The sequence below is a fragment of the Pinus tabuliformis genome, chromosome J (genome assembly GCF_031772625.1).
Source record: "Pinus tabuliformis cultivar Carrire ecotype Pingquan chromosome J, CPIR1, whole genome shotgun sequence".
Lineage (NCBI taxonomy): Eukaryota > Viridiplantae > Streptophyta > Pinopsida > Pinales > Pinaceae > Pinus > Pinus tabuliformis.
Genome location: NC_142295.1, coordinates 1,089,977,157 through 1,089,993,953, shown reverse-complemented (window position 1 = coordinate 1,089,993,953; position 16,797 = coordinate 1,089,977,157). Strand labels below are relative to the sequence as shown.

The 16,797-nt window shown below is 38.2% G+C and overlaps 1 protein-coding gene across 1 annotated transcript; it reads left to right on the top strand.

Moving 5' to 3' along the window:
- Positions 1-1,298: 1,298 nt before the first annotated feature.
- Positions 1,299-3,377, top strand: LOC149230824 (heat shock cognate 70 kDa protein-like). The gene has a single exon (XM_089376144.1). The coding sequence runs from the start codon at positions 1,352-1,354 to the stop codon at positions 3,224-3,226; it is 1,875 nt and encodes a 624-aa protein (XP_089232270.1). The 5' UTR covers positions 1,299-1,351; the 3' UTR covers positions 3,227-3,377.
- The last annotated feature ends 13,420 nt before the right edge of the window (positions 3,378-16,797 follow it).

Below are 16,797 nucleotides of genomic sequence, written 5' to 3'. Positions count from 1 at the left end.
TGAAGTGGTGTTTCAAAGGTGATTTTGCAATGGGGATGCAGGTCTCTGCCAGCTTTCTCAGCCCAGGAAAGCGCGATCACAGGGGTCTTAGGTGGAAGTTGCTTGGCAGACAACGATTCTCGGATGCTCGGACGACGAATATCAAGGGTGGTAAGAAAATTTCCTTCTTCCTTGGGATCAAGCGAATGAGGAGTAGGGGTAATGTGAAGGACCAGAGTCTCGGCTTTCTCAGCCGACATGAAACCCTCTGCATTACTACCCGTGGTGTCAATACTGGTCGTGGGGTGGTTTATGGTTTATCGCGCGCCCTTAAAGCCGGGAGCGGTTTCTCTGAGTTGAGCGCGATTCCACTCACCACTCTACACGTGGCCAAGGTAGGAGAGAGAATACCGCCCTCATCGGGCGGTTATTCTCTGAGCTTATTGTTCATGCGATATGATCCTCCACCGTTGGATCTGGCGAGGATAATCAATGGCCATGATACGACGTGCATGTTGGTGGGTCCAGGTCTTGAAGGGTGTCCGAGCGGGCCACTCACGCTTTGCTTTTTTTCTCTCCACGGAACTAAAATTCTGTTTAGCTGGGGGGCATTTCTTTTTCGGATCCGGGTTACTTTTGCTCTGTTGTATGGGTCTCTGGTTACTTCAACCTTTGGGTTAGGAAGTAAAACCTTAGGCTAAATGGTTTAGCCTTTGGTTGTTTGTATTATATGTAAATTTCTCCTTTTGGTTATTTGGAATAGAAGGCACGACTCTTGCATTAGCAAAAAAAATATTAGATTTGGTCTAAAATAAATTAATAAAATAATAAATTGATTCAAATTCAAATTAATAAAAAAAATAAATGGAATAAAATTATTAAATTTGAAAAGTGTATAAATAATTAGAATTAAATTAAAACAAAATAGATTAAAGACGGTAAGATAAACATAAAGTAAAAAAGTCTAAAATATGATAGTTTAAATTAGGAAAAAGTGAAAATAGTATTTTTTCCGTTAAAGATTAAAACTGCCACTTACCTGAACTCCACTAAAGAGAATAAAAAGACAGTTAAATTAAAAACGAAATAAAAAGATTAAAATAATAAATATTATCAGTGTAAAACAATGGGCTTTCCTCGCAAGTTTCAACTTCCAAGTTATCTCGATAAAATAGAATGGCGTAAATAACGAAAAGCGCGCAACCAAGAAAACGCGTTTTAAAAGAGATTAGGCGGGAAGCGAGGCGTGCCTGGCTGCCCTTATATATTCCTCTCTTGCTCTTCCACCAAACGCCAAATACTTTGCAGTCAGTGCTCTGTTTTAGCTTTGAGGTTTGTTGGTTCCTCTTCTCCTCACACAATTGTTTCGTCCATGGCTCCTCCTCATGGTGACGTTGGTAAGGCTATCGGCATCGATCTGGGAACCACTTACAGTTGTGTGGCAATTTGGCGTGGAGATCATGATAGAGTGGATATCATTCCCAACGACCAGGGGAATCGGACGACTCCCTCCATGGTTGCCTTCACAGAAAATGAACGGCTTATCGGGCAGCCTGCTCAGAATCAAGTCGCTACCAACCCTGCAAACACAATCTTTGATGCCAAGAGGTTGATTGGCAGGCGCTTCTCAGATTCGTGTGTGCAAAGTGATAAGTGTGTCTGGCCATTTTCTATTGTATGCGGACCTAACGACAAGCCTCTCATCGAAGTTTCCTTCAGGGGAAAAAAGAAAACCTTTGAAGCTGAGCAAATATCGTCAATGGTGTTGCATAAGATGAAAGAAATCGCCCAACAATACCTAGGTTGTCAAGTAAGTAAGGCCGTGATTACTGTTCCTGCTTACTATAACGATTCTCAAAGGCAGGCCACTAAAATTGCAGGGAAGATAGCAGGCTTGGATGTCTTACAAATATTAAATGAACCGACAGCTGCTGCAATTGCATATGGGTTTGACAGGAAAGCTCATTCATCAGATGATGGTGAGAACGTCCTCATCTTCGATTTGGGTGGAGGGACTTTCGATGTTGGTGTGCTGAATATTAAGAAGCACAAAATCGAGGTGAAGGCAGTTGGAGGGGACACCCATCTTGGAGGTGAGGATTTTGACAACAGAATGGTCAGCCATTTCGTGCAGGAATTTCAGAGGAAATACAAAGCAGACATAGCAAGAAATGCAAGGGCGCTGAGGAGACTTCGCAGCGCATGTGAACGGGCAAAGAGAGAGCTGTCTTCAAGTGTGGAGGCCATTGTTGAAGTACCCTGTCTTCATGAAACCCAAGACCTTCATTCGAAAATCAGAAGAGCAAAGTTTGAGCAGATGAACATTGATCTGTTTGAAAAATGCATAGAAATCGTAAAGAAATGCATCAACGACGCCGGAATGACGAAAGCCCAAATTGACAAAGTTGTGTTGGTAGGAGGTTCTACGCGAATACACAAAGTACAGGAGATGCTTCAAGATTTCTTCGACGGCCAGAAGGAGTTGTGTAAGTCCATCCATCCTGATGAAGCTGTGGCTTATGGTGCTTCTGTTCAGGCTGCGGTGTTGAATGGCGATAACACAGCAGACCTCATACTTCGAGATGTCACTCCCCTTAGTCTAGGAGTTGGAGTTGTGGGGGATATGATGAGCGTATTGATCCCTAGAAATACACAAATTCCGGTTAAAAGGGAGCACATATATTGGACTGCAGAGGACAATCAGGAATCAGTACTAATAGGCGTCTATGAAGGGGAAAGGCCTCGTATCGAAGACAATTATCTTCTGGGCGAATTTGTTTTGAAGGGACTTCCGTGTGCACCTAGAGGCGATGTCAAAATCATCAAATGCATGGAGATCGATGCAAACGGAATTGTGAAGGTGTCCGCAGAGCATAAGACAAGTGGGATAAAGGAGGCAATGATCATGACGAATCGGAGTGGTAGGTTGAGTGATGATGAGATTGCCAGAATGATTGCAGAGGCAGAGAAACTCAAAATTGAAGATCAAGTGTGGAAGGAAACAGTGGAATTGAGGAATGCATTGGATCAATACATCTACGACATGAAGAAAAAGCTGAATAAGGAAAAACTATGGGGAGATTTGCAGAAGGAAGATGTTGAAAACATGGAAGCAGGTCTTGAGGATGCAGAAGAGTGGCTCAGTGAACACGAGAATGCAGTTAAGGATGAATTAGCAGAGAAGATGGAGGATGTTAGAAGGTTATGCAGAAAGATAGACAAGAGCCAAAAGGGGCGGGCAACTTGACTCAAATTCTAAATCATCTCACACAGTTTCCATTTTACATTTTTGAGTTTGCTAAAATATTCCTCAGTTTGTTACAGATCAATATTTACAGTGCTTATATCAAATATTGCATATGGCGTTACATAATGCCGTAACACAGGTATATGGTAACCGTCATACTTTTGGAAGCTTGTCTCTGAACAGTCAAGGTTGTGATTTTGTGATGTGATTTTAAAGGAGGTTATTTAAACCTTTCAACTGAATTTATTGGAATTTAGCATTAATCAAATACAAATATTTATTCAACACTGGAAGACTTAAGGACACATTTATAGTTGGATCTTTCTAGCCAATCTTGCAATATGGTCTTCTACACAATCCAGGGGAATCTAAACATGTGCATTATTGGCATGCTTCTATACTTGCATTCAGATTGGTATTAAAAATTAAGGGTTGATCTTATCAATGCAGGAGTTATTGCAAGGTACAGTTGCTTCATTTTTTTTTGCACTGGTGCCATGCTAAATTGACATAAATTTATCTTCTTTCTGCCCCTGGGTTTATTAAGTGTCGAAGTAGGGAAAAAATATTTTCTAGAAGTACCTCGGCTTTTAATACTAAATGATTTTCAAGTTAATATAATTCTATATTAAATTAATTTATAGTAATTATATAAATATGGTGCACAAGGACATTCAGCCAAATCATTATATGGTGTGAATGCACTCATCTTCATGCTTGAGGTGTTATTAAATATCAGTTAGGCTGGGATGTTTTATTTAATAGTTTGTAGGTTATGTTATTTATGTAAAAGTTTCTAGTTTCCATTGGATATCGAATGGAGTTTTTGGTGGCATGATTGCTGTGGTTTGTTTGTATTTGTTCGTTGCGAGGAAGGGTTAACATCATCTACATGTTTGTATGTTTGTTTGTATTGGGGTCATGCATGCATAAATTTTATTTCTTTTCATTATGAGTGGAATCACACTATGAGTGGAGATGAGCTATGATAGTTAAGTGATGATTGTATGTTGATTCTCTAATTAACTAGTACCAGGTGCCAGTTAATTTCATTATTGTTCCACTTATGCATGTTCATTTTCTAGTTATCTTTAGAATTTTACCAATTCAGTTGACTAGTTAACTAGTTTGTTTAACTAGTTAGCGAGGCCTACACTTGAAAGATGTTATCCATGCACTATGACACCCAACCAAGGCACATGTACTCTTGGAGGCTACATATCATTGTATTATACTTCATTTTTCATATAGAGATATAAAGATATACAGTGAAATTGAATTCTAATCTCTTTTGCAATCTTTAGTTATTAGCTTGCAATTGTTACTTTTGTTTCCACCAAGATTCTCTACAGGTGTGACACAAAATTTTACACGCTATCAGAACAAGATTCATGCTGAAACATAGTACAACCATATTTGGAGGTATTGAAGACTGAAGATTAAAGATGGATTAATCTTTATAGTATTAAAAACAAGTGCTTCTCACGCCATTCAACTTGCATGAATGGAAGCTAAGAATCCTTCTTCTTCAAAGAAGGGGCTCTTTAGAATCATTATGGGCAATGAAACCAAGCCAAATGCAGCTCTCGAGAAGAAAAAATACTTCAACATAATGGATGAAGCATATGGGCTTCTCTGCTTATCCATTTCTCCATATCTACTCTTTCACATCGAGTCCACCACCACTCCCAACAAAGTTTGGAAAACCCTTGAGGGTTTCTTCGACAAGCAAGACATTATGCATGGACATGAGTTGGAGAATGAGCTCATATCTTTTAGCTCGAGGAATTTTGAAACCATGCTCTTCATGAAGTTCAAGTCACTACTTCGAGAGCTAAAGTTATGCAATATTGGAAAGAAAGAGGAGAAACTATTTCTCACGATTCTCTCCAAGCTTGGACCAATATACTTTTTTTTCATTTCTTCATTCCATGCTTCAAGATTAATAATGGGTGTAGCTTGGAAGGTGCCATTGATGGACTCTTTCATTGAGTCTCTCATGCAAGAATAGGACAAACTATCAAAATGGGAACCCTCAAAAGTTCCAATGCACGTGCACTTGCTATTTAGGGAAGCAATAAGAGAAAACATAAGTAGAAAGGAAAGGAGCATGCTGATGGAAAAGGAGCAAATTCTAAATCCAATGATGAGCATTCTGACTCCAAAAGTGGGAGATTGAAGAAGGAAAAGAACAAGTGCACTTACTGCAATATAGGCTTTCATCCTGAACACTCCAACAACACAATATTGGAGATTTCATTGATGATGGTGCCAAAAAGGAGAAAACATCAGATGATCCAGGTAAATCTCATACACTTGTCGCAATTTCGTCTTCTTTTGATTCATGGATTATTGATAGTGGGCCATCACACCATATGGTTGCCTCATGAGATTCCTTTTTGACCATGGAAACATGTCTTGGTACTCCCATACTAATGGGCGATAATACCCATGTCCAAGTACATGGAAAAGTAAGAGAAAATATGGACAATGGATGGTCTCAGGATATATTTTGTCCTGCAACTATCCATAAACCTATTATCAGTCTACTAGATGACACCTTCTGATAGAGGAAAGCAGGTGGAATTTACACCTGAGATTTTTCCCATCTGTGAGATGACAGACGAATGGACAATGGTTGCAGGTAAAGAATATCATTCTATAAGGTTGTATTCTATTCAAAATTTGCTTCTAAATCTTCTTCGATTATGGTACTAATGCATGCAAACCGAGAGACTACATTGTGGCACAAAATATTTGGGAATTTGAATTATAGGTTCCTCCAATAGCTTAGTAAAGAAGGAATGGTTACAAGACTTCCTAACATTCAATTTTCCAAAGTATTTTTTCCATGACTGCATTATGGGAAATTAACATCTAGAGGAATGTTTCTAGAAAGGATAGGCAACAAGGGCATCATCAATCCTCGAGTCTGTGCACAACAATATCACTGGAGCTTTTCCCCAACCATTTATGAGTAAGGCAAGGTAGGTTCTTACATATATAGATGATTGGTCACGCTATACTTGGTTAGAGGTATTTTCATGTTTCAAGGACTTTAAAAGCACATGCAAAAAAACAAATAGGAAAAGGCATCAAAATGTTCTGCACATATAATGGTGGGAATTTGTGAAAAAAATAATGGAAAGGCTTTGTTCATATGTAGGTATTTAATTATAACGCAGAATTTTGTACACTTCAGCAAAACAGTGCGGAATAAAGGAAGAACAATAGACTAAAAGAAATGACCAACAACATGTTGTAAGGCCTTCGAGTTATTGGTGCGACGGGCGACGGCGAGTTTTCGTGCACGAGGGCGCGGGTATGCGCACGGGCACGCGGGCGCACACGAAACAACAATGCGACGTTTGTGCGAGCCGGATGCGACGATACCATGAAACGATGGAACGACACTTGGGTAAATGCGGCTAAGTGTTGGGATATATATAACGATGCGAAAGGAGACTTGTATCATGTGCAAGCCGACTTGGAAGGAGCCCTCATGGGGCGCATTACATGTGGTTTGGGGGTCGGCCAAGGGGCTGCACACCCCATGTAAACTAAGTTAAGAAGCGTATATATGTGTGAGCCTTAGAGCTCATTTCATCATCACATTCTCTCATCTCTTCTACGCATAAGAGTCAAGGGGTAAACTAAAGTGCGCAGAAATAAGGGGAGTTGCGCATATCTCATGCGCTCCACTTAAAGGTGCACTTGAAGGTTATCTTGAGTCGGTCGAAGAGTGGGCAAGGTGTGCCCGGGGTGCGGTGGATGTGCAGATTTGTGCAGGACTTGGTAAGGGTATCTAGGTGGCTCGGGTGAGCACCGCCCTTCGTGCAAGAGGTGCACATGTATTGTAAAGGCTGGTTGCCTGTTTTGTAAAAGAAACTAAGTATTGGCTTGGAGCTTGCCAAGCATTACTTGTATTGTATTATTGAAGAAAGACTGGTTATAATATATTGTCGGGCAGACTTGTTCGGGAGTTGCCCCTCCCCTTTATACTTGTTGCAATTGTTGATGTTCTTGTTATAATTGCTATGGATAATGAATGAGTATGGGCTTCATTAAGTATAAAGGATAATTGTATGTTTACTTGGTTGCGAAACACAAGCTAAGTAATGTTAATGTGGAAGTAGGCGTAGTCCATGAATGTTAGTATTGGTGAAAAGAAAGCGTTCGGTGGTGCCGCACCTCGCTATAAGCAGTTGAAAGACTATCGCAAGTGTAGGGGCGTGACAGTTCATATGTAGGTATTTAATTATAACGCAAAATTTTGTACACTTCAGCAAAACGGTGCGGAATAAAGGAAGAACAATAGACTAAAAGAAATGACCAACAACATGTTGCATGCAAGGTCATTATTCAAAGTTATGGGTTGAAGCAACCAATTGTGCCACTTACATCCATAACACAGTACCACACAAATCCATGAAGGGGGGAAACTCGTTATGAGGATTGGCGTGGTAAGAAACAAGAGGTCACCAAGCATAGGCTCAAATTCTATTGGATAAGCGAAAGGCTTTAGAGCCACAAAGCAAGGAGTGCATGTTCGTTGGATATACATATGGAGTCAAAGGGTACAGGTTGTTAGATCTTGCCACAAAACAACTCTTTATTGAGAGGAGTGTAAAGTTTGAAGAAGATCCTCTACATGCAACTCCATAAGAACCTACTACACAACCTCTGCCACTTCCAGATGTCTGTCTTCAAGATGATGATTCTCCATGCACTTTAGATCAAAATTTCGAATGTAATGAGCAGGTCATAGAAGATTCAAATTCCCCACCACCTTTAGCACATAAGTGGAAGCTCATGAGTGATCTCTTAGTTGATCATTCCACGAGACTCAAGTGGAAGAAGTTTTGCATGCCCTTATAGCTATGGAACCATGCATTCCCATGCACTGCTACGTGGTATTAGCTTTCGATCCTCAATCTTACGAAAAGCCATAAGGCAATTCCAACTAGGAAGCAACAATGAATGAGGAATACAATTCACTCATTTTGAATGACACATGGGATTAGGTTCCAGTTCTAGTGGGTCGAAATCTTGTATGTTGTTAATCGATCTACAAAGTCAAAAAAGTAGCAAATTGAATGATCAACAAGTATACAACCATATTGGTAGCCAAATGTTTTTCACAAGTACATGGGATTAATTATGATGAGACATTTGCACCAGTGGCAAAAATGGACTCCATTAAGATGGCTCTTGCAATTATAGGAGCAAAGAAGTGGGAGTTTCACCACATGGATGTGAAGAACACATTTATTCATGGTTATCTTAATGAAGAGAAAAATATGGAGCAACTGAAAGGATATGTTCCAGATTGATCATTAGTATGCAGACTAGAGTGATCTTTATATGACCTCATGCATGGTGTGCAAAGATGGACTCCTACCTTCTGTCCTAGGATTTCCAACATTGTAAGTATGATCCAAATGTTTATATGTTGAGGAAATTTGATTCATTATTGTTGATAGTATTGTGTTTAGAAAACTTACTTATCACATGTAGTTCACCCTCAACAATTATTGTTGTCAAGTCTACTCTACATGAGAGTTTCTCCATGACTGGCATGGGGCTTCTCAACTACTTTCTTGGTCTTGATATTAGTCATTCTATTTTATGAGTCACATTAGCTCAACCAAAGTATGCATGAGATATACTTGCTAGATTCAAGATCTCTGACAGCAAGCCAAGAACCACACCTTTCTTATTTGGAATTAAGATAGAATATGGAAATACAACATCGTTGGTAGACTGCACATTTTATAGGTAGTTGGTGGGTATTATTTTGTATCTCACTCACCCATAGCTAAACATCTCCTATGTTGTTGGAGTAGTGTCCAAGTACATGCAAGAGTTGCATGAGATGCATTGGAAAGTAGCAAAGATGATTCTTTGGTATGTTAAGGGGACCAAATATTATGGTATCCAACATGCAACAAGATGCTCCTTGGATATCACTAGGTACACAGGTTCATATTTGGATCAGGGCTTACCTATTGGTTGAGAAAAAATAAATTAGCGATTACTTTATCTTCAATAGAGGTAGAGTATAGGGGTGTAGAGAATGCAACCACATAGGTTACCTGGTTGCAACACATTCTCACAAAGTTTGGCATATAGTTCCATTGCTTGATGATCATCCAGTGTAACAACTAGAGTACTTTGAAGTTTTGCAAAGGTTTAGTCCAACGACCGTTGAAGAATGTAACTAGGTTCGGTCTTCATAATTGTACTTAATAAGTCAAAAAGAAATGCATTTATCAAAACAATGAAAAAGAATTTTTATTATTAATTAAATTGACTTGTTAAAGCATGGGTTTCATGCTTGGGTCAATTATCATAGGTCAAGCCTCCATTATAGACTTTAGGTTTTTTATTTAAGTCAAAGTCAAATTTGTTTTGTCAAAAGACTCCTCCATCAAGTCACCTTGCAAGGTCAGCCTCCAATCAAATCCTCCAAAAGTCGACTTAACAAAAGGATCACGTTGGCTTATTTTACAGTGGGAGACAACTATAAATAGGAGGGTAAACTTCGATCAAATTTCAGAGAAGAAGTTCGGTGGTTTTCAGCAAAGTATCACTCGATGATCTAATCATTTTCAGGTCGAAGGCTACCACAGGTGATAAAATTAAAGTATAGATATATTGGGCTACCCCAAAATAGGTAAAGGGCCGAAACACATATATTTTATAAAGGACCAAGTCATATCTGTGCTGCTACCACATGATTGAAGGACTGAGATTACATCTACGTTGCCACCACAAAAATGAAGAACCGAGTTATATCCAGATTGCCACCATAGGATCGAAGGACTGAAGTATATCTATGTTAATAAAGATTATTGAAGGACTAAATTAATGATGCCACTACAGAGATGAAGTGTAATAGAAGTTGAGTTATGGTGCCACTGTAGAACTGAAGTGTGACACAAATAAAGGGTGATAGAAGCATAATAAGAAATGTTACAGGACTGAATTATGAACTAAAGGATGGCAAAAATAAGGTATGAAAGAAACACAATGAGGAATGTCACAGGACCGAAACCAAAGGAAGTTTCTTCAGGATTGAAGCTAAGTTAGGATGACACATGACTCAAGTATGAGGAGGTTGCCACAAAATTGAAGCACAAGAAGACCATGTTTGCAAAGTGTTACTCACATAACTCATAATTGAAGAATAAACAAGGATGACTTGATGGAGGGAGTCTTTATTCTTAGTTATAAGGGTCTTGGTCATCTCAACTTTGTATTGAATCTACTTAAGGAAGGTGTTAGTGTCAGTCTTTTCAGCCTTCCTCTAGTGATCAAACATGCTCTTACAAAATGATTTTAAGGTGTCAAGGTCAAATTTTGGCATTTCAGTGAGTCTTCAAGTAAAATTTGGTCACTAGGTATTAGGTCTAGGGTTTGCTTTCACTCCTGTCAAAGTTATCCAAATGTCGGTCCATGTCACCATCTATTTGATTATACCATCATTTAGAGGTTTTCATCATCATGTCAGGTTCCAATGGGTCATTTTACACCTTGTTCATGCTTCAATTGTGCCTCGGTAAGGTTCATTTCCCTCTCCTAGGGTTTTGAAGGTAATTTCTCTTGGATGGTCAAATCATCAGCAAAACATGTATATTGATGTTCATACACCTTCCCCTATCCTTAATGTACCTTATTAAACACTTCCCATGACTGATATCCCTCAAATTCCTCATTTTCGCACAAACCCTAGTTTCTTGCTACAACTTGACAATTTTCTAGGTTAGGCCTGTGTTTTTCCCTTTTGGACCCCTTCCCCTCACTCAATATTTGAAATTACACTTTCCTGTACTTCCTAAACTCCCTTACTACTTCCTAAAATTTTCTCAAGAATTTAGAAGCCCCTTATCCCCTTCATTTCACTTCATTTCGACAAATCCCCTGTTCCACACATCGGGATAGGTTCTACTCAAATGATGTTTTTGAGCAAGAAAAGATTAATTTTGGAAAAATGAGAGAGGTTTTTGTCCAAAATAGGCCAAGGAAGAAAAAACCCCTTCACATTTTACACAGGTGTCATGGTTTTAGAGAAATGTCAAAAATACAGTTGCCTCAAGAGAATCGCTGCACCTCTGGAGTGACCTTGGGAAAATCACGTTTTCTCCTATCTTGGTTGGCCAAATTACTTTCTTGATGAGTCAAATGATAACTAGACACAAATATATTTCCAATGAGCTATCATGAGCTCAATTTGGAGTTGAGGAAGACCTTCAAAAGTTGACTGCAACAACACTCTGCCTTTAGGCAGCCTCATTTTTCACATTTTGACCAGTCTTGGGAGATTTGATTTTTGACAGGGCAAATGAACTCAAAATTGAAAAATTCAAGCTGGGTTGGAAAGTAAACTCAATAATATTTCCAACAAGCTATCCTGCGCCCAATTTGGACACTGTGAAAGCCTCCAAAAGTCTCCTGCAAAAAGGCGCTATGCATTGAGATGGCGCGGCGCATTGGGCAGCCCTCTACAGTGTAAAAAATGAACTGGCGCGGCGCATTGGGCTAAAAATCCTGAAATCCATTCAAATATTCCTCCAAAGACTCTCAAATTGCTAAATTCTTCATTTCCCAATTAATTTAACATCCCTCCATGACCAATGAATGAATTTCTCTTGGTGCTTATGATGATTTAATGGATAAAAAATAAAACCCTACCTCCTTGCATTTTTTGTTAAAAAACAATTGCATAGGGTTTATGAGTTGTATTTCTTACTGCTAATTCCACTCCTAGCCATTTCTCACTCCCTCATTCCCTCAATCATTTTCTCCCTCTCTTTACATTCTCATCTACCCATTCCACATTTCCCATATCCCTAATCAACTAACCCTAAATCCCTAATCCCACTATCCCAAACCCTAGTCAAATATCCCCAAAACCATAATTGCCATCCCAAACCCTAAATATCATCCCCTAAACCATTTAATTCCCTAAAACCCTACAGCTAGCATCAAACCCTCCCCTCATCAGTCCCACTCATCCATGGAGCTCAAAAACATGAAGGCAAAACCGGTAAGCTGCCAAGAGGAGGAAAATCAAATTGACCACACTTGAGCAAGAAATTCAAGCTGATCATGAATCTTGGCTTGAGAGAATAAACATGCACCTAGAAAGGATGCTAGAGAAGGCCAACAACTAGAAAAACATGTTGAGGCACATGGCCCATCATTACTGGGCGAGAAACAAGGTATGCAAAGCAAGAATCAGGATTTTGAAGGCCAAGTTGAAGAAGGCATCAAGGAGGCGAAAAGAGCAAGATAGACTTCAGATCTTGGCTGAGGCTTCCTTGGCCCAACACAACACTTAATGGAGGACACTCAGCCCAAATTTCAAAAAAATTGGGACACTTTTTGCAATTTTGGAATTTTTGCCTTAAAAAACAGGCTTTTCTGCCCAATGCGCCGTGCCACCTGGCGCTCGCTTTTGATGGGGACCTCCTTTTGAGGAAAACTCAGCATTTTTTGGATTTTTCATGAAAAAATATGCATGCTCACAAATGGCCAAGAAATTTTGACAGGTTTTGAGCTTCCAAAAAGGTCAAAAACACCTCAAAAATGACCTTTCTGCCCCTTTTTTGACACACAGGAAGAATTCTTGGGAGAACTCAGTTTTGGAGGGGAAAATGGAGGCCAAATTCAAAAATTCCACTTGTTATAGAAAGTAGACAGGCAGAAATTTCCAACAAGCCCACTTGGAGCAAATTTGGACACCAGGAAGGCCTCCAAAATCAGTTGCAAAAAGGCGCTACGCATAGGGAAATCAGCGCGACGCATTGGAGGAATTTTGCTCATTTTTGGTCAAAAAACTCTGTTTTTCGCCTAGTTTTTTCACAGTTTGACTTTTTGCCTTCTAATTGTCAAACTCATGATGTAATTTAATGTGACATGATGGATTTTGATGTAATTATACTAAATGTTCACTCATAGAGGTAGATTCATCCATCAAAGGGTAGTTTGCAACTGAATGAATCAGTTTCCTAGTTTTTAGAGGCAAGTTGTTCCACTGCCTAATTTTTAGTTCTTAGTTTAGATTTTGTTGGAACAGCTCCTAATATTATGAGCTCGACCCCTAGAGGCTAGGATGAGGTGTTGGTTGCCTATATCTTGTAATTTTTCAGTCATTAGCATGGTTGGACTTTTGGGAAAGTTTGGAGCTTATTGTATACTCATCTCAATAGTTTTGGCTAAGGAATAGACCAGGGTTTGTAGCGCTTTATGGGATTCATGTGGAATATTGCTTTGGTATTGTGTTTCCTTCTACAAATTGTAAGTTTATATGTGTTTATGTATGCCATTATCTCTCTTGCTTCTTCTTAACTAAAACAAACAAGGATACAGGTAGAATCCACTGAAATTGCAGTGCTCTACCTAGGGTTTGCTTAGTTATTGATGTGTTCAGCTGTTTGAAGAGGATCCCTGAGGTTTTCTTGCCCTATTCAACTCCTCACCTGTCTAAATCTCTCCATTTCATTCAATTTGAAGTTCCAAATCAGTTGCCTACCTTGGCCCATAGATATCTCTGTAAAACTTAGCCTCATTCCCCATACCCAAATCTGCCTTTCCATTTGAGCCAACAAAACATCATTATATTCAATCAATCTCTTCTGCACACATACCTAGCCTAATATCAGTATTCACATCAGTCATCTCAATCCCTCATTGATCATATTTTGCTGAGATTGACAAGGAGAGAGCCCTCTCCCAACCTGGTAGGGCTAGCTACCAGGTTAAGCGAGGTTTGATGTTACCCTAGATCCTACCTTTCTCAGCCTGAGGTAGATTTAGGCACTAATAGAAGGAATAGTTCTTGATTGGGTTTTCCCCTACCAAGGGGTTTTTCCCTGGTTGCATGCCTATATCTTGTGTCCTCTTCTATTTATTGATTGGAATCAATTAACTTTCCAACCTATTGGATTTATCAACATGGTATTAGAGCTATGGTGGAAAAAGGTTGAATATCACCTTATTTGAAAGAAGGAAATGAAGTTACTCCCTGACCTATACATTGATGGTAGCTAAAGGAAAACACTAACTCTTGAGGTCCAATCTCCTTATTCAAAAAGCCACAAAAAAGGTCCGAAGAAATTACAAGAATACAATCATTACTACAAGGTTCAACCACCTCAAAACCTATGGAGACATGATCATTGTGATAAAGGATAAAAATCTAAGAACATATCAAAGAAAGAAAGAAGTCATTAAAATATCAAAGAGGAAATCTACATCAATAGAAATCCTTTGGAACTTGTAGCAACTTCTCCATTATTATCATAGAAGGATACAGTCATGATGGTAGTAGTAAAGGTATTGTTCCTCAGTTTATGAAATAAGTCCTTAAGTCCTCATACAAGTAATTACTAACATTTCACCTTATATTTATCTAACAACTTGTCTTTAGAAAAGATAAATAAGCTTAAAGGACGAACAAAAGACACAGGTATGTCAGACTGAAGGTATGTATGGCATGAATACTTTTAGTTATTCTTAGAATTTGTGAATTTCTTCTTGTAACAAAATAATACATTTATTTTTGTTCCTAATCCATAATATCTACGATATATCACAACTCATTATGAAAATAAATTTTGAATAAGATTTAGATTCTGACTCAATAAGGGTTAGTACTCAATATCTCTTAAAATAACAAAAACCCTAGATGGTCATCATACTACTATGCTTGCATATTTCAGTTGTGTTTGAATGTTGCAGGTATAGATCAAGTTTGTTCTTTGGACTCACAAAAGAACAAACTATGAAAACATTCAAGGGGATAACCTCAATAAAAGAAACCTTACAAGGTCCGTAAAATGACCATCTTCAGGTACATCTTAAATTATACACTTTATAATATTATCTTAAAGGTACATTCATTATCTTTTGAAGTTTACGTTACTAACATCATTATGTAGAGGACCTCTGAATCACAAAAATTCTTGATAAGGGTGATTAATGATTAGATAAATCTACCCTCTTTATACATCTAATCATTCTTGTGGAACCCTAAAAAGGTTCTGTGTAAATCCATAACCTAAGGGTATGTCTATGCCAAATGTGAAAACCCTAGTATGCTTAGGGTTACTGATGAAATACTATTATTTTGATGTTGTCATGTTTAGAGTTTTGGTATTATTATGGAAACCCTAATCTTTTAGGGTTGATGATAATGTCCATGTGTTGATATTCTAGACCCTTAGAGTTTTTGGAAATTTAGGGTTTGTTGTGTTATGTATTGAATCCATAGATATTTAGGGTTTGGTAGGGTATATAAGAAAGAACCTTATTTTAGCTAAGATGATGTCCTAGGAATGAAACCCTAGGTGTATGTTGTATGTCTAATCAAAACCCTCGTCTCATCTAGATTGTTATATATCTGACTTTAAATGTATTAATGTTTGTGTCTTGGGTTTTTCCTATATATGTTATATGCTTGTGCATGATTATCCTAGATATGTATATGTGCTAACCTATTTGTTGATAAGTTATAGGGTTTGTAACTAAGCCCTAGTATAAGCCTGATGTTCTAGGATATAATTATTATTATAAAATCTAGGGTTTACAAAAAACCTAGTAGAAGTTGATCATATCGTTGAAACCTTATATTGTGTTGTGATTATTTCTAATTGTTGTCATCTAAGGTTTAGTGTATCATGTATGAAATCTAGGGTTTTCATTAAATCCTAGTAGAAGTCTAACATATGAATTCTAAAGTTGTTGGATGCATTATAGAACTATACTTGTTTGAATTACTTCTAGGGTTTGCAATATATTAAAGTAGAGTATATCTCAGGAAGAAATATTGATGCCCGAGATATAATGAAGATCGTTATCTTGATTGAGTTGCTCAAAGTCTTAAGTCTAGGGTTTATGACAAAACCCTAGCAAGAAGTTGAAGTATAAAAGTATATGTCTCTTGTTGTTTGTGAACCTAACTAAGTTTGGGTATTTGATGTCTAAAGTCTAATGGCTCCATTATTATATGATTCTAATATGGTTAACTTCATGCTTCTATATGTATGTATTTCATTGTACTTGTTGTCTAAGTTGTGCAGGTACATAATCTTCAAAATGATGAAGATATTTGTAAGTAAAGTTGATTTGATTTATAAGCATGATGAAGGTAGTTATATGAATGATGATCAAGGATGGAAGCAATGAAATATTCTTTGATGTCATAGAAAGAAGTTGATATCCTCGAGTTAAGAAGGAGCTTGGATAAAAGATAGGGTATATCTCCCAAGTTGAGAGGGAGGGAATATTATAGTCATAATGGATAGATACCTTCAAGAAGAGATTGGAGAATGATTATTGAGGGGCCGCTGAAAGAAGGAAAGAGGGATTTCGTTGCTGCATGTGAAGTAGGAAAGGAAGTTGAATGATTGAGGAAACCTTTGCCAATATTTGTTTGGGAGGCCTTGAAGTCCTTCTGTGATGAATTGTGAGGCAACACCAAGAAGTGAGAAGACCCCAAAGGTTTGTGTTTACTCATGATTGTTTGAAAGATTATTACTAATTGGGGTTGTGAATGCTTAGGTAAA